The following is a 19,618-nucleotide window of genomic DNA, read 5'->3' as shown; positions in this document are numbered from 1 at the left end:
CATTAGTCTTATTATACTGTCTTTGTTAAATATGTTTTTATATAAACACTGTAAGCGGATGAGCTAATATGACCAAAAAATCAAAAAGGAAAAGTTGACAGATAAGAATAGCTTTTATTGCAAAAGAAATGCCACTTCTATATTTATTTCTCACGGGCAATCTTAAAATAGGCTGATAGACGAGTTACATTTTATCTCATGACACAATGGATGTTGACGCATGTCTGTGGCAAGCTAATTTAACATTTAATCTAACTGCAATCTGTTTCTGTTGATAGTACACATTAGTGCTTTTTAAAATGAATATTAACTATTCCAATAATGATTCATATATTATTTAATTTGATTAATTAATTTCTTATTTAAATGTTTTAATTCGATAAAAAAAAATGTTTTAATGTGAATTCATCAGATATTAGGATTTATTTTTCTGTTACTATCCCAATAGTGACAAACAACTATTCCATTTTTACAGAAATTAGTTACATCTTTTCCCAATTATTAGAGACACTGGTCTCTATCAAAACGGTTTACTTGCTTTTTTACTTGTTAGGCATATATATCAGCATGGTTCATTTATAGAAATTAAAAAATCTTACTATTAAGAATACAAATGTTAACAATTGGATTACAGCCTAATGTCTATGAATATGAGTAGTAACAAAAGGCACCACAGTTAGTGACTAGTAAGGAATGCATGTTAAACCCGCTTGCCATAACTGTCTGACATATTACACTTATGCGTGGCATGGCCTAATTTTCAACCACCCACAAAATGCGCAAAGAAAACTTAGAAAATGAAGCATGTAGGACCATGTGACTATTGATCGAGACCAATAAATTGTGTTCTCTGCTCATATGATTTATTGTGGACGGCTACCTTGCAAAGCACGAGCGGTCTCTCTAAAATGGAGGAAGTTACGCCTTTGTTAGGACAAGGAAACAAATGGCGTGAGGGTTAAAAAGCAAGGGCTCACTGTTGTGTCGTCCCATGCGCCCAACACGCACCGCGTCGACTGTTACTGTATACAGGACGCATTTGGGACAAAGTTAAACTTGCGTTTGCTTGCACATTGTCCACATGCATTTAGCGCAAGTGAGAGATGTACCTGGGAAATAGTGAGTCGGGTTAAGTGGATGTGAATGTATAGTATACTGACTGGGGGTTGGGTGTGCTGTGCCGATTGGTCGCTCTCACCAGCACACACACACACACACACACACACACACGAAGTCAGTCAGGGCTTGTTTTAACACACACATACAACCAGGGGCACACTCGGCAAGCGGGGCAAACAATCATGTATTTTAATAGAAATCGTGGCCGCTGAAAAACGTGCTTTCGATGCATTGACGTGGTGCTTCGGGGGAAGATGACAGGCGCTCAGTTTCATTCTCGTTTATTTATTAATCTCCATTTTTGATGTTGGAGAGAGAAATGAGTGCCGAGGCCGGGCCTACTGTTGCAAATGCTGCTGGGATTTTGCAGATCCGCTTTCACAAATTGACAAAAAGTAACGCTACATGCTCGAATTTGAAGGGCTTTCCGGTGGTTTTGTCGTGAACGAGTCGTAAATGGTAAGAAACCGGGGATTTCCCTCATGTACCTTTTTTTATTTAGTGCGTTTTTCATCTCACCGTGTGGGTGACGTTACTGCTGTACGAGAGTGTATGGAACTGTTGATGCACATGATGATAATGTAACATACTTTACCAGCGTTTTCACACTGAAATCGCGGCAGAGGTCATCTTTAAACAGTCCAGTAGGGGCATATCGAAGTGTCTTTGACATAGCGATTCATGTTGAGTTTTTCAAGCTCTCTTATCTTTGTCTTGATGGATTCTTGACAAGACGGCCTAAGAGCTTGTGACTGAAACCCGAGTAGCCACCTTGTTACAAAATCCGGTTTATGATGCTAGCAATGTTTTGGAACATGATAGCTGGTTTCTAGCCGGTTTAAGATGGTCATTAGCTGGTCGACCAGTTTTCGTGCTCCAAACAACATTATGACCACCTTAAGCTCGCATCTGGTTAGCTTGTCAAAGATGGTCTTCAAGCTCGCACCAGTTAGAAACCAGCTAGCAGTTTAATCAGCATTTTCAGCATTGCTATCGCATGTGCATGCTGGTGTTTTTCAGCATTAGTGTTTTTGCTGTCAAAATTTTAATGTAGAATCATCTTGTCTCCTGGATAATTGTTTTGAATTAGATTGCAATGTTCAGTTTAATGCACAATTCATCAAGTGTTTTGTGTCCAGTTGCAACACACCCTTTAAGTGTTATTATTCTTTAGGTCAAGCATTTAAAGCATTTCCCTGTATTTTGTCGCAGGATGGAGCCATGACAACATGAATCGGTCCTACAAAGTGGCTTGCAGGGATGGCTCGGGGTGTCGTGGTGATCCACAGGAGACTCAACTCAACTCCTGTGGACACCAGAGCACAAAGCGACAGGGGGACCAGGGGTCTGCCATTCATTTCTTAAACTCTGGCTACAAACTCTCGGCATCGCCGTTTGTGTACAATCAGAGAGAATCCAACTACAGTCCGCTGAGGAGACTTCAGGATCTGACCACTATGGTGAACCATGCCGACATGAGTTTGCAGGACAAGGACTTTCACGGACGAAGTAAAATGCTCATACACAATCCCATCGGTCGAGGAGAGTTCGGAATAGGCCTTTATCACACGTCCAATTCGCAAGGAAACACTGACAGGACTACTATTCAGGATGTGGACAAAAATGGTTTCTCACCAGTAAGCTCTGATAGCTTGGAACATTTTCCATCCATCCCAAATGGAATTTTGCATTTCGAGTCGACCCTGTTTGATAGTGGGGACAGCAAGGATAATGATGAAGAGGAGCATGATAGGGGTAATGCTGTGGCACCATTTAAAGACACGTCAAAGAAATGCCAGAAAATAAATCTGGCAATTGCAAAGCCTCCTAGCAGCCACAGGCTGGACCTAAGTACAAACAAACATGGAAGTAGTAACCTTGTTTCTAAAAATACAGCGAAGTCTAACCCTCCTGGTAGTCCCTCACATTGGCCTGCCGAGGTCATGATGGAGGATTTAGACAGTATGGATGATTATTCAGACAGTGACTGCGATCTTCCAAGCACTGAGAACAGTGCTTCAATATTCAACTCTGGTCTCTCTAAAAGACCAGATTCACCCTGTGACTCCCATTCAAATCCTGTAAGATGTTTTTATGTTCATCAGATTTCTTATTTTGTTGTCTTGATTGTGTTTTTTTCCTAACAGGTGTACAAGTTATATTGTTAAAGAGTTTCCACCTAAGAATGCAGGAAGGAAGATACATTATTTTTTATATACAGTGTATATATATATTCATGATGACACACACACACACACACACACACACACACAGCAGTGGGGTCCAAAAGTTCAAAACCACATTGAAAATCTGTTATTTAGACCTTGAAATAAACTTAATTAAATTTAAAGAAATGTTATTAATTTTTTTTGAATATTCTGAACAATTTCTAAGTCACTAATTTGGAAACCAGAATAGTGACCTTGATCATCTGACCTAATATGGTTTTGTTTACACTAAGGCACAAGGTTTCAAACCATGCTGGACAACACAATGTTTAGGTTTTACTCAAATATGTGGAGCATCTCAATTGCTTCTCTGCTTAAAGCAAATTAAAGTTGTTTTGTATTGGAAAATGGTATGCAGTAAGTAATGAAAGCTATCTAAGTGATGAAAATGCTTATATGATAAATATAAGCATTTTCATTAGCAGTGTCAGATTTTTGGACCCCACTGTATAATTACAGTGCATAATTATTCAATTATTTACATTTTTAAGTACACATTTATTTTCCACAAATTAAGAAATATTTGAAAACCAAATGTGTAGTATAACAAAGGTATTTCATTCTTTTAATCAAACAACCAAGAGGAATCACTTCTGTCAGTTAACCACAGTAATTGACTGATGCAGATAATGTCAACATGAAATGTTTGTGTACTTTTTAATTTAATGAACCGTGCAGCCAAAATATGCATAATTTTTAGCATATGTGCTAATAAGTAGCACAATATCTATATCAACATAATTCCATGTTTCCTTAGATAAAAGTGCTTTTTTTTTCTCATCTTAATATGTAGAAACCCAATTTATTCATAAGTGGATTTGGCAGAAAAGTATAAACACTGGCACTATCAAAACATCGCTTTGCCATAACAACTTGGTTTTAACCAGTATTTGGAGTTTTATATCTGGTGTTACCCAGATGTTTTTAAATTACATGTTGTCATAGATGGAAGTCATTTGTATTACCACCTCTTGCACCACACAGTTGCACTGAATTGTTGAGTAGGAGGTGTAGGCTAAGTGCTCGTTGGTTCATACTTCTTTTGTGAAACTTATCTGACCAAGATCTTTGACACAGTAAGACAAAGGCTGTAGTATGGTGGGTTGCAGTTAGGTTGTCACCCACTAATGGCTCTTTGCAAGGTGAAAGTATCTGTATTGATAAAAGAGTAGCCTAAACAAACAACTCAAGCTGTCTTGACGCATGTTATTGATGATTAATGAAGTGATTAAACTAACAACTTTTTATTTTAACCCAAAGTCCAACAGCCCAAAGAAGAAGCAGCTCCCAGGTATAAAGTACTCTGTTGAAGATGTTGTGTGGGCCAAATTCAACCGCAGACCCTGGTGGCCCTGTCAAGTAACCACTGACCCACAGATTGAAGTTCACACCAAAATGAAAGGTGATCTTTTTTGTTTTAATCACCTTTTGTATGACTATTCATAGTGGATGCCTAATTTCATATGGGTGATGTAACACTTCTGTAGCGGCACATGCTATTGACAAAATATAGTTAGTTATCAATGTTTTGTTTTGTTCTATGTCTTATAGGCTTACAGGGATACTCCACCCCAAAATGATTTTTTTTTTTCATTAATCACTTACCCCCATGTTGTTCCAAACCCGTAAAAGCTTTGTTCATCTTCAAAACACAATTTAAGATATTTTGGAGGAAAACCGGGAGGCTTATGACTGTCCCATAGACTGCCAAGTAAGTTACATTGTCAAGGTCCATACAAGTATGAAAAGCATCGTCAGAATAGTCCTGATCTGCCATCAGTGGTTCAAACTTAACGTTATGAAGCGACGAGAATACTGTAAGTAAAGAAAACAAAAATAACGAATTTCTTCAACAATTCCTTTGTCAACAGTCTCCTCTGTGTCTCTTCACATCACTCAAACTGCCTATGCTCTTCTGTGTCAGCCGCGCCAAAAGGATAAACTGTTTCTATATGTATTTATGCTATAATTTGAAAGATCCTTGTGGTGCGGCTGACACAGAAGAGGGTAGGCATTTACTTACAAACAGTATTCTGGTCGCTTCAAAACGTTACGGTTGAACCACTGATGGCAGATGGACTATTCTATCAACGTCTTTCATACTTTTCTGGACCTTGTCATGTAACTTATTTGGCAGTCTATGGGACAGTCCCAAGCCTCCTGGTTTCCATCCAGAATATCTTAAATTGTGTTCCGAAGATGAGCTTTTACAGGTTTGGAACGACATGGGGGTAAGTGATTAAATTTCATTTTGGGGTGGAGTTTCCCTTTAAATAATTAAATATTATAACATTTCCTTGCAGATCCCAGTCGTCGGCCATGTCGTCTCTATTTTGTCAGGATGTTTGGGGAGATCGTAGACCAAGCTTGGGTCCCGGCAAAAGCCACTTTTCCTTTTGAAGGAGGCCATCAGTTTGAAAAACTGCCTGTACTTAGACGAAGAGGAAGACAGAAGGAAAAAGATTACAAATACACGGTAAAGCTAACTTGCAACTGTTTTGTTCTCATATTTTGAAAAAGTGAATGCTTATGATTAAATGACATTTAATGCTTTTGATAGAAAGTTTATGATTTTATTTTTATTCTACAGGTTCCCAAACGTCTAATGCCATCATGGAAAGCTAGTGTCTTGGAGGCAGAGGCAGCACTGACCAAACGGTTAAATAGCGAACCTCCATTGACTTTAATTCGGGATGTGCACATGCCTATTACAGAAGACAAGGCACCAAAAAGTCCTGCTTGCCCGACATCTTCTACACAGTCCACATTATCAAGCTCACTTTTGTCCAATGGTCTCGATCCATCCGTTAAGAACAAAGGAAAACCTGCCACTGGAAGCAAAAAGAAGGCAACTAAGAAGAACAGCTCAACTGTAAAATCTCTTGTGAAAATAACTGAAAACTCTTTATCATCAAAACCATTATCAATCACTTCATCAGGCAGCTACAAACCTTCCACAGCCACCGATCGGCACAAGCCGGACCCCCTAGATAGTCTGTATTCAGATATTGACTCTGTCCCGAGGATCCTGTGTCCCAAACGTTCACAGCAATTGCCACAGGAAGAGGCAGCGAAAGAACTAAGCACTAAACATAAGAAAGTACAGCCAAGTAAAAAGATAAAAAAAGCCAACGTGGATAAGCAGGTGAAGAAGACAGAGGCTGGTTCAAAATGCACAACCAACAGTAAGCTAAAGAAGTCAACACCCAAAGAAAAAACACTTAGGGCTACGAACTCCAGACAGAAGGAAAGCAGTTCCCCAGGGTCCTCAGATGGGTCTTTTGCCATGCACTCTTTTTATTTTCCTGCCAGCACTGGCTTAATCTCAAGAGCACTTGCCGCCAGTGAAGAAACCAAGGAGAAAGATTTAAGTCAGGAGCCAAAATCTCCCTCCCCATGTGTTGGCGATGAACAATCAGAGTTTTACAAGTGTTCATCCCCCACCGCCCATTCTGAGTTCTCAAAACAACAATGGCAGGTAAAAACAGAGGACAGCAAAGAGTCCACAGATGCCTATATCTCTCACACACCGCCAAACCCAACTCTTAAGTTTACAAGAATCCAAAATGAGAAAAAGGACGTTCAGAATGGACCTCGACATAAAGGTTTCAAGTCAGATGTGACTGAATCCTCCCACAATTCTGTTAAAATCAAAAACGAGAGCATAATCTCAGACACTTCATCTTCGTCCTTCCCGTCTCCCTCCATCTCTCCCATGGACGCTTTCCAGGATATAAAGGAGCTTTCTTTCAGGTCTCTTGTCAAAGAGGAACGCAGCTCAGGAGAAACTTCGCTCCATGCGGATTCGAACTACAAATTCAGCACTTTCCTAATGCTCCTGAAGGATCTGCATGACAGCCGGGAGAAGGAAGGGAAACCTTTAACCCTTCCTCCCACATCTCCATCCTCTCTCATCAGGGAAGAACCTTCTCTTATCCCACCTGGAGAAGAAACAACAAATGAGGCGATTGCGGATCAGAACAGTCGGCAGGGAAAGACATCAACGCCAAACAGCTCAAAACAGAGCAAGGCTAAGCCAAAATCATTGGTGAAAAAGGAGACGCATAAACACGATGGTGGGAACAATTTAGTTTCTCCACTGAAAAAGCAGAACTCATCAGCAGGTTTGGATGCACTTGAAAAGAGTTTTCCTCTGTTAGCTGAACTTTCCAACTCTCACTGTGATGCTGTTCCTGATGTCTGTGGCAAAGGCACCATCTCCAAGGTTGCTCCTAAAAAGCGATGGCAGACATTTGAGTCTGGAATTGGGAAAAGCACCAAGCCAAAGAGCGATCTGGTTGGTTTGAATCAAGATGTAGTGAAGGAGTCCACAGAGCTAAATGGAGTTTTCAAAGACAGTCTTGAAGAAACGGCTCATTCTGACGTCCCTGATAAAAAAGATGCTTCAGGTAACTGAGATATTACATGAAATATCAATAGTTAGATTTAATGTTAAATGTTGTAAACCAAATTCAATGATTTTTAATGATTCTGTTGTCAGAAAACAAAAGGCTCAGAAAACCAAGCAAGAGGCTTATTGAATGCAGTGAAGAATATGAACCGATATTTTCCACAAAGAAAAAAGTCAAGAAAACTCCAGAGTCCTGTAAAACAGTAAGCTGTTTCTTTAACTCTTTACATTGTTTCTGTTGGTCCAATGGACTTCAAAACCACAGAAGCAATTCAAATTTATTTTCAGTAATTCATCGAAAAATGAACATTCTGTCATTCTGTCACTCATCTTCATGTAATTTAAGACATATTTTACTTTCTTCCACGGACACAAAAGCAGAATTTTCGATGCCATAATATTTTGCTCTTCTCCATACAACAAAAGTGGATACTAGAATTATCCGGCCTGCAAAATTACAAAAGCATATAGAAATTATAGTTTCTTTTGTAGTCTTGTTCATGCTTGCATTCAAGACATTTAAATCCATGCAAGAGCCAATGATTGTTTGGTGTCAATGACACAACATGCAACACGAAGTGTCAAGTTTGAATATACACAAATGAGATTTGAGAGCATAGGCTATAATTGATGGGTGCAAATTTTTCATACAGCAAGGTACCAAAATGATATCATAATTCAGTTTTGAGTGAGGTATTCGTAACGTGCACCAACTGTATTTCTATATGTGAATAATGTTATTTCATACCTTTCCTGAAGGAATCTTTGATCGCCAACACTAATGCTGAGCAGCTGGCACCTGAGCAGATCGCACCTGAAGCTTTAAGCTCTTCACCTGAAAAACCCTCTGAGCAGGCCACACCAGAGGTGCAGATCGAACCAGCAGATGGTCTCGTATCACCTTCAACACCATTATCACCATCCTGTGGAGGCCCATCGCTAAACAGAGAGTCATGTGAGAAGAAATCTGGTAAGAATGTATAGTTTAAGGCACTTTACTTGTAAATGTTAGCTGTAGGTATAAACATATTTTATATTGCTGTTGCAGCATCCTCAGATAGAAAGAGACCACGTAAGACTGTGCAGAAAATTCTTGACCGCATCGTTGAGGGGGATTCTGTAAAGGTCCCAAAGAAAGAGGTTAGGGGTCTATATGATTTCTAAAAAAAAATTAAATGTGTTGGGGTCTTCTGTATTTGCTTATTTTTTTTTACTTCTGTTAAATCAGGAGAGTAAACAACAACAAAATACCAGCCCAGATGAATCGGATCTCAAGGATTTGCAGGTAATGTTATGGGGTGTACTTCAATGTGCAATTAGTTTTTTAGTTATGTTTATAATTGTAATAAATTGGTAACACAAATAATAAGTGTAATTATAATAAGTATACATTAACTTTAAAATCATTTGCACAATAAAATTCATTGTTTATAATACACTATAGTTTATAATATACACTAATATGGTTTTGAGATGAAATCTAAACACTGAACAAAATTATAAACGCAACACTTTTGTTTTTGCCCACATTTTTCATGAGCTGAACTCAAAGATCTAATACTTTTCTATGTATACAAAAGGCATATTTCTCTCAAATAATGTTCACTAATCTGTCTAAATCTGTGTAAGTGAGCACTTCTCCTTTGCCGAGATAATCCATCCACCTCAGAGGTGTGGCATATCAAGATGCTGATTAGACAGCATGATTATTGCACAGGTGTGCCTTAGGCTGGCCACAATAAAAGCCCAATCTAAAATGTGCAGTGGGGTCTGAAAACCAGTCAGTATCTGGTGTGGCCACCATTTGCCTCACACAGTGCATCACATCTCCTTCGCATAGAGTTGATCAGGTTGTTGATTGTGGCTTGTGGAATGTTGGTCCACTCCTCTTCAATGGCTGTGTGAAGATCCTGGATATTGGCAGGAACTGGAACACACGGTCATATATTCTGATCCAGAGCATACCAAACATGCTCAATTGGTGACAATAATCATGCTGTCTAATCAGCATCTTGATATGCCACACCTCTGAGGTGAATGGAATATCTTGGTAAAGTAGAAGTGCTCACTAACACCGATTTAGTCAGATTAGTGAACAATATTTGAGAGAAATAGGCCTTTTGTATACATAGAAAAAGTCTTAGATATTTGAGTTCAGCTCATGAAAAATGGGGGCAAAAACAAAAGGGTTGCGTTTATAATTTTGTTCAGTTTATATGACTGAATAGTTAAATTGACATGTTTGCTTTTTCTATGAATATAACCACTGCTGCTGACATGGTGTTAAATCATAAATAATTATACACTAATATGTCATGCACAAATAGTTAGTTCTTCATTCATTGTCATGTTTTATTAAGTTTTAATTATCCCTTGTTACCAACTTTTAAACAATACCTAACTCATGTACAGTATTTATATCCATAGTAAAGAAGTTGTTAATTGTTTATTAGAAGTATGATAAGGTCTCAGAAATTATAAAATAAAGGGAATAACTTAACTTTATAAAACATTAATTGCATTAATAGCAAGCGTTCCTAAAATGTTTACAAAAACCTTAAGCATAAATGTCTATCAGTTCTCTTTGCACATAAGAATTAACTATTAATGAATAACTATCAACTTTGTAACTCATGGTGACGATAACTAACTCACTATTTGTTAATAGACTACGATTTATAAATGATTAACTACAAACTGATAGTTGATTTTAAAAGTACTTTATTCTTTATACTATATTTTGTTTTACTTTTTAAATGTATTTTTAACACCCATTTAACCATTATAAAATGTTATATTAAAAATGTATTTCGACCAGCAACACTACTGAGATATATAAATATTTTATATTTCTTTATTTTGAACAGAAACAGGAAGAGCCTGGACCTAGACCGTCAAGCCCCTGTGCTGCATCAGGTTTGTTTTCTCATGTGTGACTTTTGTCATTACAATCATGTATTTGCTGTATTTTATTGAGAATATTGTAATTGATCCACCATTATATTTTCTAAAAATGTACAGTGATATTTATTTCTGTCATCCTTAGCAGCACCACAAAGTGAGGATGAAATAAGAACATCGTCCCCGATCCAGCCGGACTCACCCAGTGTCTGCCAGATCCAGCTCGAAGAAGATCAGTGCAGCCCGTCAAAGCCTCAGGCAAATGGCGAGGACTCGCTGCTCTCTGAGGTTATTATTATTAGCTGCACATTTTTCATCAGTCTGAAATTATGATGTCATCACTTATCCTCGTGATTCAAACCTTATGATCTAGCTTCTTTCTTGTTTTGATTCTTTGATTCATCATGGTGAGATATATCTCTATTTATAGATTTATATAACTTTTTTTCATTTTATTTTATTTTTTTCAGGTTTTTGGTGCAGGACTGAATGATAGTGCTTTTTCAAGCAGAGATTCTTTATCAGGTGACTTATCAGGACTCTCAACCAATAGAAAATCAGGGGAGAAAGGTGGAGGTGCATCGTTGAAGGAGAATGTTTGCCAGGTAAAAATCTTTATATATATATATATATATATATATATATATATATATATATATATATATATATATATATATATATATATATATTAGACAATGTAATTTCACCTTTGTGTATAAGTTAGCTTTATTTTAGGGATGCACTGAATGTTACGCAGTGTGGAACCATTTAAAACGTTTTTAAAACCATTTAGTACTGTATTGCATGTCTTCGATGAGATGAGGAAGTTGTGGTTGTTGCTGGCTACTGTATGGTGATTTAAAATCACCATACAGTAGTTTAAATTGTTTAAATTCCCTTAAACAATTGTTTTCTAATACACACACAAATTGCATGTATTCTGACAGAGCAGCATGTGACAGTGTGAAATGTGTGACAAACATCTTCCCAAATTTATAATGAGAATCCTTTATAAATTTGCTGCTGTCAACAAAAAGGGGCACTGAGGTCTTCCTGTGGGGTCCCGCCAAAATATAAAGCTGAGAAAACAGCAAGAAGTCCATCAACATTCATAAATGTTTGTATTGTAATTTTACTCGTTCTGTAAAATAAAATAAAAAAGACAGTAGAAAAAGTAAGAACAAAGTAATAATAACAATAAATAATAATTACTCTTAAATAAATATTACTAATAATAACTCTTCTAGTAAAACATTTATTATAAAATTCACACATAGTGTTCAAATTGTAATATTTCTAATGTTTTGCCCCAGTGTTTTATTTTGTTTGGTTTCCGCTTTGGCCAATAATTTTCATTTCGATGCATCCCTACTTTATTCTTCCGAAAGCATTTACAATCTTGCCAACCCCCATCTTTTGAATGGTAGTGTTTGTCCTAAAAATCAGTGTAACACTGTTTTTGGATTATGTCTTGTAGGTCTGTGAGAAAACAGGTGAACTGCTCCTCTGTGAGGGACAGTGCTGTGGTGCCTTCCATCTGCAGTGCATCGGCCTCACAGAGACCCCTAAAGGCCGGTTTATCTGCCAAGAGTGTAAGACGGGTGAGTAACCACTCCATAACCAATATATCAGCCAAACTTTTTAGCCATTTTGAAACTGTTAGGATGGATAAAAACGAACACCTTCATTTCTTTGTGTGTCTTTCCTGTTCTCCCTTTCTGTAGGTGTGCACACATGTTTTGTGTGTAAGAAGCCTGACAAGGAGGTCAGGAGGTGTATGATCCCTGTGTGTGGGAAGTTTTATCACATGGAATGCATCCTGAAATATTCCCCCACCGTCGCTCAGAACCGCGGCTTCCGGTGCTCCCTCCACGTCTGTCTGGCTTGCTTCATCACCAACCCTGCCAACCCTGGTATCTCCAAAGGTGACATTATTTCAGATATTGTGTTTGCAAAGATTATTAAACTAAATCAAATCTGTTGTTTCTACGTATAAGAAAAGCGTGGTTTCTTGTCATTGATCAGAACTTGTCCATCTCACAGGTCGCTTGACCCGCTGCGTCCGCTGCCCTGTGGCCTACCACGCCAGTGATTACTGTATGGCTGCCGGCAGCGTCCCACTGGCCAATAACAGCTTCCTGTGCCCCAACCACTTCACTCCACGCAAAGGGTGCAAAAACCATGAACACATCAACGTTAGCTGGTGTTTTGTGTGTTCTGAAGGTATGCAGTCCAGTTAGAAATATTACTTGTGCTTGCTAAGGCTATTACTATCCAAGTTGGAAAAGAGTGTGTTCTAGTGAGGACAGAGCAAACATTTTACTACGGTTGTTTATTGCAATTACATTTGTTTTTTGTCTCTTCCTATAGGAGGAAGTCTGCTCTGCTGTGAATCTTGCCCTGCTGCCTTTCACCGTGAGTGTCTGAACATTGACATGCCCCAGGGAAGCTGGTTCTGTAACGACTGTCGAGCAGGAAAGAAACCCCACTACAAGGACATTCTGTGGGTCAAAGTGGGCCGCTACAGGTTTGTGTGTTGTTTCACCACTACCACTTTCACTTTTGTAGTATTGATGATGTTCTCTGATGCATTTCGGACCTTTTGTTCCAGGTGGTGGCCTGCTGAAGTGACTCAACCCAAAAATGTTCCTGAGAACATCTACCGCATGCGGCATGAGGTGGGAGAGTTTCCTGTGCACTTCTTCGGCTCCAAAGACTACGTGTGGACCTATCAGGCTCGCTGTTTTCCCTACATGGAAGGGGATGCCAACAATAAGGAAAAAATGGGAAAGGGTGCAGATGCTGTTTATAAGAAAGGTAATTTTACACTCCTGCAGTTATCTAAAATAGTTAGTTAACACAATTAGGTTATCAGGTGCCATACTTAAGATTCACACTTAATATCATTACATATTTGCTATCTAAAATATAACTGTGGAATAGGATTTTGTGGTGGTTTTGTTGATGGTGGAAGTCTGAATAATCTGCTGTATTTTGGCACTTTATCACATTATGACCGATTATGACAGTATGACAGTTTGTTTTATATATAAAAGTTGAAGTCACTGTGGAAATGTAATTAATATATGTATGCTGAATCCACTTAAAGCCTACTGGTTGTGTTGATTAGAGTTTACAATGTGGATTCTTTCAACATTGAGAGCAAATTGGTATTTTTCTTAGCTTTAAACGAAGCGGCCGAAAGATTCAGGGAACTGCAGGCGGAGAAGGAGATGAGACAGCTTCAAGAAGACCGGAAGAATGACAAGAAACCTCCGCCATACAAACACATTAAGGTAATAATGTCAAATGTTTGGTTAGTACAATGTGACTAATTTTGTTTATTTACTTGCATGTCATTTTATTATTTTCCCTGGAGCACATTATCAAACTTGTGATGAATCTTGACCCTGGTCCTTTTCATAAAACACAATTTCCTGGTGATATCCCCAAAAAAATTCCACGTTACTCAAATTCTCCCTTTGCGTTCTATGAAAAAATAACTGGTTAATGTCATGAAGGTGAAGGGTTATCCTTCAAGACTTCTTCAGCATCATGTTGATCTTCCTTTCTTAGAATTGGCCTAATGCTGGCTTCTCAGACTGACACTGATCTCTTTTGAACACTGATCGATTTTCACGTAGGTGAACAGACCGATAGGGAAAGTGCAGATCATCACGGCAGATCTGTCTGAGATCCCACGCTGCAACTGCAAAGCCGAAGACGAGAACCCGTGTGGCATTGACTCGGAGTGCATCAACCGCATGCTAATGTACGAGTGTCATCCTCAAGTGTGTCCAGCATCAGTTCGCTGTCAGAACCAAAGCTTCACCAAACGCCAGTACACCGAGGTGGAGATCTTCAGGACGCTGTCGCGTGGTTGGGGTTTACGCGGTGTGTCTGACATCAAGAAGGTGGGCTGTATTTACTTGCGGATTTATTTGAGAGATAATAATACACACAGAGCTGGGTAGACTACTTACAAATTTTAGTCTGTTACTGATTCCATGTTACATGACACAAATTGTAGTTATTAACTCAATCCAGTACATTACACATTTTAGGTAATATAATTACTTTTGACCTATTTTGTTTTCTCACATAGATTTAAACAGGAAAGTTTATCAAAATAAAACACTTAATGAAAAAATTTAATATTTGATTTGTTTACCTGCATGTTGTGACCATAGCCAATGAACATGCAAGTGTGATACTTCATTATTAAAATATTTAAATAAACTTTGAATTCTTTAAACAAAAATATATTAGGTGAAAGAGTATCAGATGACAAATTGGAGAATTTGTGCACCTTCCAAAGTAATACATGGTAAAATAACCGAATGAGTGCCAATTCAAATAAAAATAAAGGATTTTTGTGTGTATTTCCACAAAACTGGAGGACTTTCTGATTTTATATTAGCAGTAGGTTATTTTAAGAAAGGAAAATTTAAAAGATGAAAAAGAGGAATTAGGGAAAATCAATAAATTCAGAATAAATGATTTCTATGATGTAAATAATGTTATCATAATGTAATCCCTAAGAAAGTAACTGTAGTCTGAATACGACAATTTAAAAATGTAATTGAATAAGTATTTAATTTTAGGAATCCAGTTACGACCCAGCTCTGACCACACACATATGAGACTAATTATGTCTCTCTTACTCTTTTAATCAAATTACATTACTCCACCATAGGGAGCTTTTGTGAATGAGTATGTTGGAGAGGTCATTGACGAAGAGGAGTGTCGAGCCAGGATCAAACATGCACAGGAGAACAACATCTGCAACTTCTACATGCTCACACTGGATAAGGTCAGTCACTTGAGGCATTTCTCAATCCAGATTATCCTGATAACATGTTCTCCACTTATCTTGACACGGGGCTCTGTTTTCTGCGCATGTGCAGGATCGGATCATAGACGCCGGGCCGAAGGGAAACCAGTCACGTTTTATGAACCACAGCTGCCAGCCGAACTGTGAGACGCAGAAGTGGACGGTGAATGGAGACACCAGGGTCGGGCTGTTTGCATTGGAGGACATTCCTACAGGTGAGTTTGAATCTAGATAATATGGAAATAGAAAGGGGTGAATGCTTGTTTAATTGGTTTTGTTGGCTGTTTGCAGGTGTTGAACTCACTTTCAACTATAACTTGGAGTGTCTTGGTAATGGGAAGACCGTGTGTAAATGTGGAGCGCCCAACTGCAGCGGATTCCTTGGTGTCAGACCAAAGGTACGGCATAGCGTTGTTTTTAAGGTATATTCAGGGTTAAAGCTGGTGTACTCGATGTGACACAACTTTCTGTTCAGAATCAACCCTCATCTGATGACAAGATGCGGAAAATGAAGAAAAAGGTTGCAGTGAAGCGCAAGAGCCAGTTGGAGGTCACCAAGGAGCGAGAGGATGAATGTTTCTTCTGTGGGGATGGTGGGCAGATTGTGTCTTGTAAGAAGCCTGGCTGCCCCAAGGTCTATCACGCCGACTGTCTGAATCTGTCTAAGAGACCTGCAGGTGAGTGACTCCTTTTCAAAGAGCAACTAGTTTGTTTTGATAAGTTTCATTTCATGTGTCACGGTATTTTGCCTTGTATTGAAGTTTATGATGTGTTTTTTCCCATGTTGATCTCTATTTTTCTTTTGTTTTTATGTATTTTGTATTAAAATAGGAAGGTTGGGGTGTCCTCTAAAAAAACAACAAAGATGAAAGCCTTTAGTTTACACTAATGTTTAAAGCTTTAGGAGAACTTTTAAGGAATATAAAAAAAAAATCTCTTATGCTTACTTGAGTTTGACAAATACAATTATTTGTCCAGAATATAATAAAAATAATATAACAGTAATATTGTGAAACATAGTTACAATTTTAACTGTTTTAAATATTCTTTTGTTTTCTCTTTTTAATGTAAAGTTTTAATCTATTCCTGTGTTGGCAATGTTTAATTTTCAACATCCGTTACACCAGTCTTCAGTGTCACATGATCTTTCAGAAATCATTCTAATATGCTGATTTCGTGCACTTGAAACATGTCTTAGTATTATCAATATTGTTCTGTTTGTTTCTTTTCAGCATTTTAAAGGAGTTTTCTTGTTTTAGTAATGTTAAATAGTTGAAAAACTCTCCCTCTATTCGCTATTCGGTCAGCTTAGGATGTTAGTCAAGCTAAATCATGATTGAATCTGCCTTATATGCATTTTCCAGGCCGCTGGGAGTGTCCATGGCATCAGTGTAATGTGTGTAGACGGGAGGCGGCATCCTACTGCGAGATGTGTCCCAACTCCTACTGCAAACAGCACCGTGAGGGAATGCTGTTCATATCCAAACTGGACGGCAAGCTGTCCTGCAGCGATCATGACCCGTGCGGCCCCGATCCTCTGGAACCGGGAGAAATTCGAGAGTATGTGCCCGGTACACCTATCCTACCACCTCCGCCAAATATGTCAGTGTCAGGCCGAATACCTCTGCCTGCCCTACCGCCTGCTGCCCCGCTCTTCATCCCCGCCCCCAACACACCTGCGTTCCAAGCCCAAAGAGACCCGTATGCAGATGAAGTAGTGGACAATGTGGTTTTGCCTTCCTCTTCTCCTTCTAAGGACATCAAGGAAGAAGATATGAGCGATGAAGGCGAGGTGATGGAAGGGGTGATCGGGGATGAAGGGGAAGATGAAGGCCTTGAAGTCGTGGATGATGATGATGATGATGAAGAAATGGAGTACGGAGGAATGGGATTCGAAGACGAGGATGAAGAAAAGGAAGAGGAGGACTGGGGAGATGAATATGTGAATGATGAGTTCGAAGACACTGAGGACTTGGGGGAAGTGGAAGGGGACGACCAGGAATCATCGTGGGATGAGTTTGTCGAAGGAGAAAAGTGAGCTCTCCTGTATTTTTGCTAGACATCCATCTCTCGCACACAAACTCTGTTTCTGATGGGCACGGCAGGTGACCTGTAAGGAAAGCCAACTGCTGTTTTCCAGTTGGTGCCCAGCTGAACTTTTGAGAATGATGGAGATGTGCACCCTTCTTAAGTTGTTCAGCTTGCCTTCTCAACCCAAGTCCTCTTGGAAACGTTCATAAAGAGGGTTGGACCTGGTGCTGTGGGACTGTGATTTTTTTTTTTTTTTTTTCAGTCCTTTTGTTGGAATTTAATTAGTGTCTGGTGCTCTTTTGTGGTTTTTTTGTTTTACTTTTTCCTCCTGGACTTGTTTACATTCTCTGATCTACACAAAGATGACCTCACGGAGGATTGAAATGGGGCACCACAAACCATACGGTTGTGTCTTATTAACGGAATCTGCATAGATTTTGATTACGCTTCATTGACAGAGAAAAGAGAACATAAAGCAGCAGATAACTAATGTTTAGTCCCTTCACCAGGTGATAACAATGAAATAGCTACATCCTTAGGCCAAAAAATGGCTCCACGGGTCACTGTACTTGAAATGATTTCTTCAGGTCCGTCTGTTAGTGTCACAGAGTTGCTACATGAGAACGAATAATAGGCATCCTAGTACTTTTTTTAGCTGATTTGTGAATAAAAAAAAAAGTACTATCAAAAAGGACAAGGAAGATTTATATTCCCAGCATCATCCTGCTTCATTTCAATCATGCACTTTTTTTTTTGTCGCATTTGTGTTTGTCATTTTTACTTCAGACATTGTCGGAGAAATTAAAGAAACTTAGTAGTTTTAAGTTTTTGTAAAGTCTAGAGGAAGTGATTGTATCACCTTTCGTTCTCCATGCTTGTGGCCTTTGAGTCTTGAAAGCTTTTAGGAAAGATGAGTTTGTACTTCTTGTTACAAAGGAAATACAAAGGCCTATTTGTACTTTCTCTAGTTACTTAAATTCAACCACCATTTCAAAATACTGTTCAAAAATCTCCAGATGCCTCATTGCAGTAACCATACAGAATGTCAGAGAAATCCCCCCCCACCCCACGTTGTGTTACAAATCTGCAGGTTATGTTTTCCTGCTATTTGTTTTTGTATTGTGTCTATGAGCAGGTTAACTTTAAAAGGTGCCTCTGAATGTTTTGCACTCTTTCAGAGATCAGGAGAAATTCAAAGCGTCTTTTATATTCATGATTCCAAGCTGTTCATTCACCATCCTGTGTTGATCTGCCTGATGAAACCTATAGCAGCTCATTGTTGGCTGCTTTGTCATCCTCTATTAAGATTCAATCAGTCATATTTAAGGGATGCAGACAAGCCCTTAAAAATGATTATTAGACAAAGAAATTCCCTAAATGATTTGTATTTTAATTACAGATATCATCATACTGGAGCCTATTTTTTTCAAGTAGTCATATTTTGGTTTAATTTTGCAGTATATATATATATATATGAAAATTCCCATCACTTGATTCTCAAAAATTATGAAAGCACCTTTTGTTTGTAACATCATTGTGCACCAGGTACAATTCCTGGTTGAAAAACTGCCTCATGTAATGACGTGATGTTCATATTCATAGAACTTTTTGAAAACCTTTTTATTTCCATCACTGATATTGTACAATGTTTTCAGTGCCTTTAGGCCTTACGCTTATTATTTCTGGTTCTGTAACTTTGTAACCTAATCACGCAGATGCTTTTTTTCTTCTTTAGCAGCATCATCATCAACCTTTGTACTTTGCTTAGCTCTGTTTTTCTTCATACTTTTTGTCACTTTGTATTTATGGTCCTTGTATAATCTTTTTCACTCGTTCCTTGTTTCTTGTATGTTTGTTAAATCTGCTGCTGTGTTTCAGCACTATGGGCCCTTGACACCATGAACAGGACGAAATGCAGATGAGAGTTTCCTGAGGACATTTGGGCAAAATGTTTGCTGCCATGTTAGAGACCCATGATTTTGTACTGTACCTTGTGCATAATAAATATAAGTAAAAATTTTACTATAGACCGCAGTTGTTTCTGTTTTTTTATCAACAGTCCTTATGAAGGTGGATCAAACTAGATCTAGTTAA

At 38.5% G+C, this 19,618-nt stretch overlaps 1 protein-coding gene across 2 annotated transcripts; it reads left to right on the top strand.

Annotated features, from left to right (window-relative positions):
- Window positions 1-861: 861 nt before the first annotated feature.
- Window positions 862-19,551, top strand: LOC113114008 (histone-lysine N-methyltransferase, H3 lysine-36 and H4 lysine-20 specific-like). 2 transcript variants are annotated; one of them, XM_026280686.1, is made up of 24 exons: window positions 862-1,578; window positions 2,332-3,200; window positions 4,608-4,749; window positions 5,651-5,823; window positions 5,938-7,756; window positions 7,849-7,961; window positions 8,518-8,728; window positions 8,807-8,898; window positions 8,987-9,043; window positions 10,626-10,674; window positions 10,808-10,947; window positions 11,130-11,264; window positions 12,137-12,260; window positions 12,384-12,584; window positions 12,703-12,882; window positions 13,030-13,186; window positions 13,271-13,476; window positions 13,843-13,955; window positions 14,304-14,573; window positions 15,356-15,472; window positions 15,567-15,708; window positions 15,785-15,891; window positions 15,969-16,170; window positions 16,858-19,551. In XM_026280686.1, the coding sequence occupies exons 2-24, from the start codon at window positions 2,349-2,351 to the stop codon at window positions 17,529-17,531; spliced, it is 6,276 nt and encodes a 2,091-aa protein (XP_026136471.1). In that variant the 5' UTR covers window positions 862-1,578; window positions 2,332-2,348; the 3' UTR covers window positions 17,532-19,551. The 2 variants fall into 2 exon arrangements, with proteins under 2 accessions (XP_026136471.1, XP_026136470.1); XM_026280685.1 differs by having other exon boundaries at window positions 10,805-10,947.
- Window positions 19,552-19,618: the final 67 nt, after the last annotated feature.

Source organism: Carassius auratus, chromosome 14 (genome assembly GCF_003368295.1).
Source record: "Carassius auratus strain Wakin chromosome 14, ASM336829v1, whole genome shotgun sequence".
NCBI classification, from domain to species: domain Eukaryota; kingdom Metazoa; phylum Chordata; class Actinopteri; order Cypriniformes; family Cyprinidae; genus Carassius; species Carassius auratus.
This window is presented reverse-complemented; position numbering and strand designations above follow the sequence as displayed.

Excerpts from the sequence above, each read along its gene's own strand:
- LOC113114008 (XM_026280685.1), top strand. The coding sequence starts at position 2,349 with ATGAATCGGTCCTACAAAGTGGCTTGCAGGGATGGCTCGGGGTGTCGT. Across the intron at positions 5,824-5,937 it reads AAAAAGATTACAAATACACG|GTTCCCAAACGTCTAATGCC; the intron begins GTAAAGCTAACT and ends TTTATTCTACAG. Across the intron at positions 9,044-10,625 it reads CGGATCTCAAGGATTTGCAG|AAACAGGAAGAGCCTGGACC; the intron begins GTAATGTTATGG and ends TATTTTGAACAG.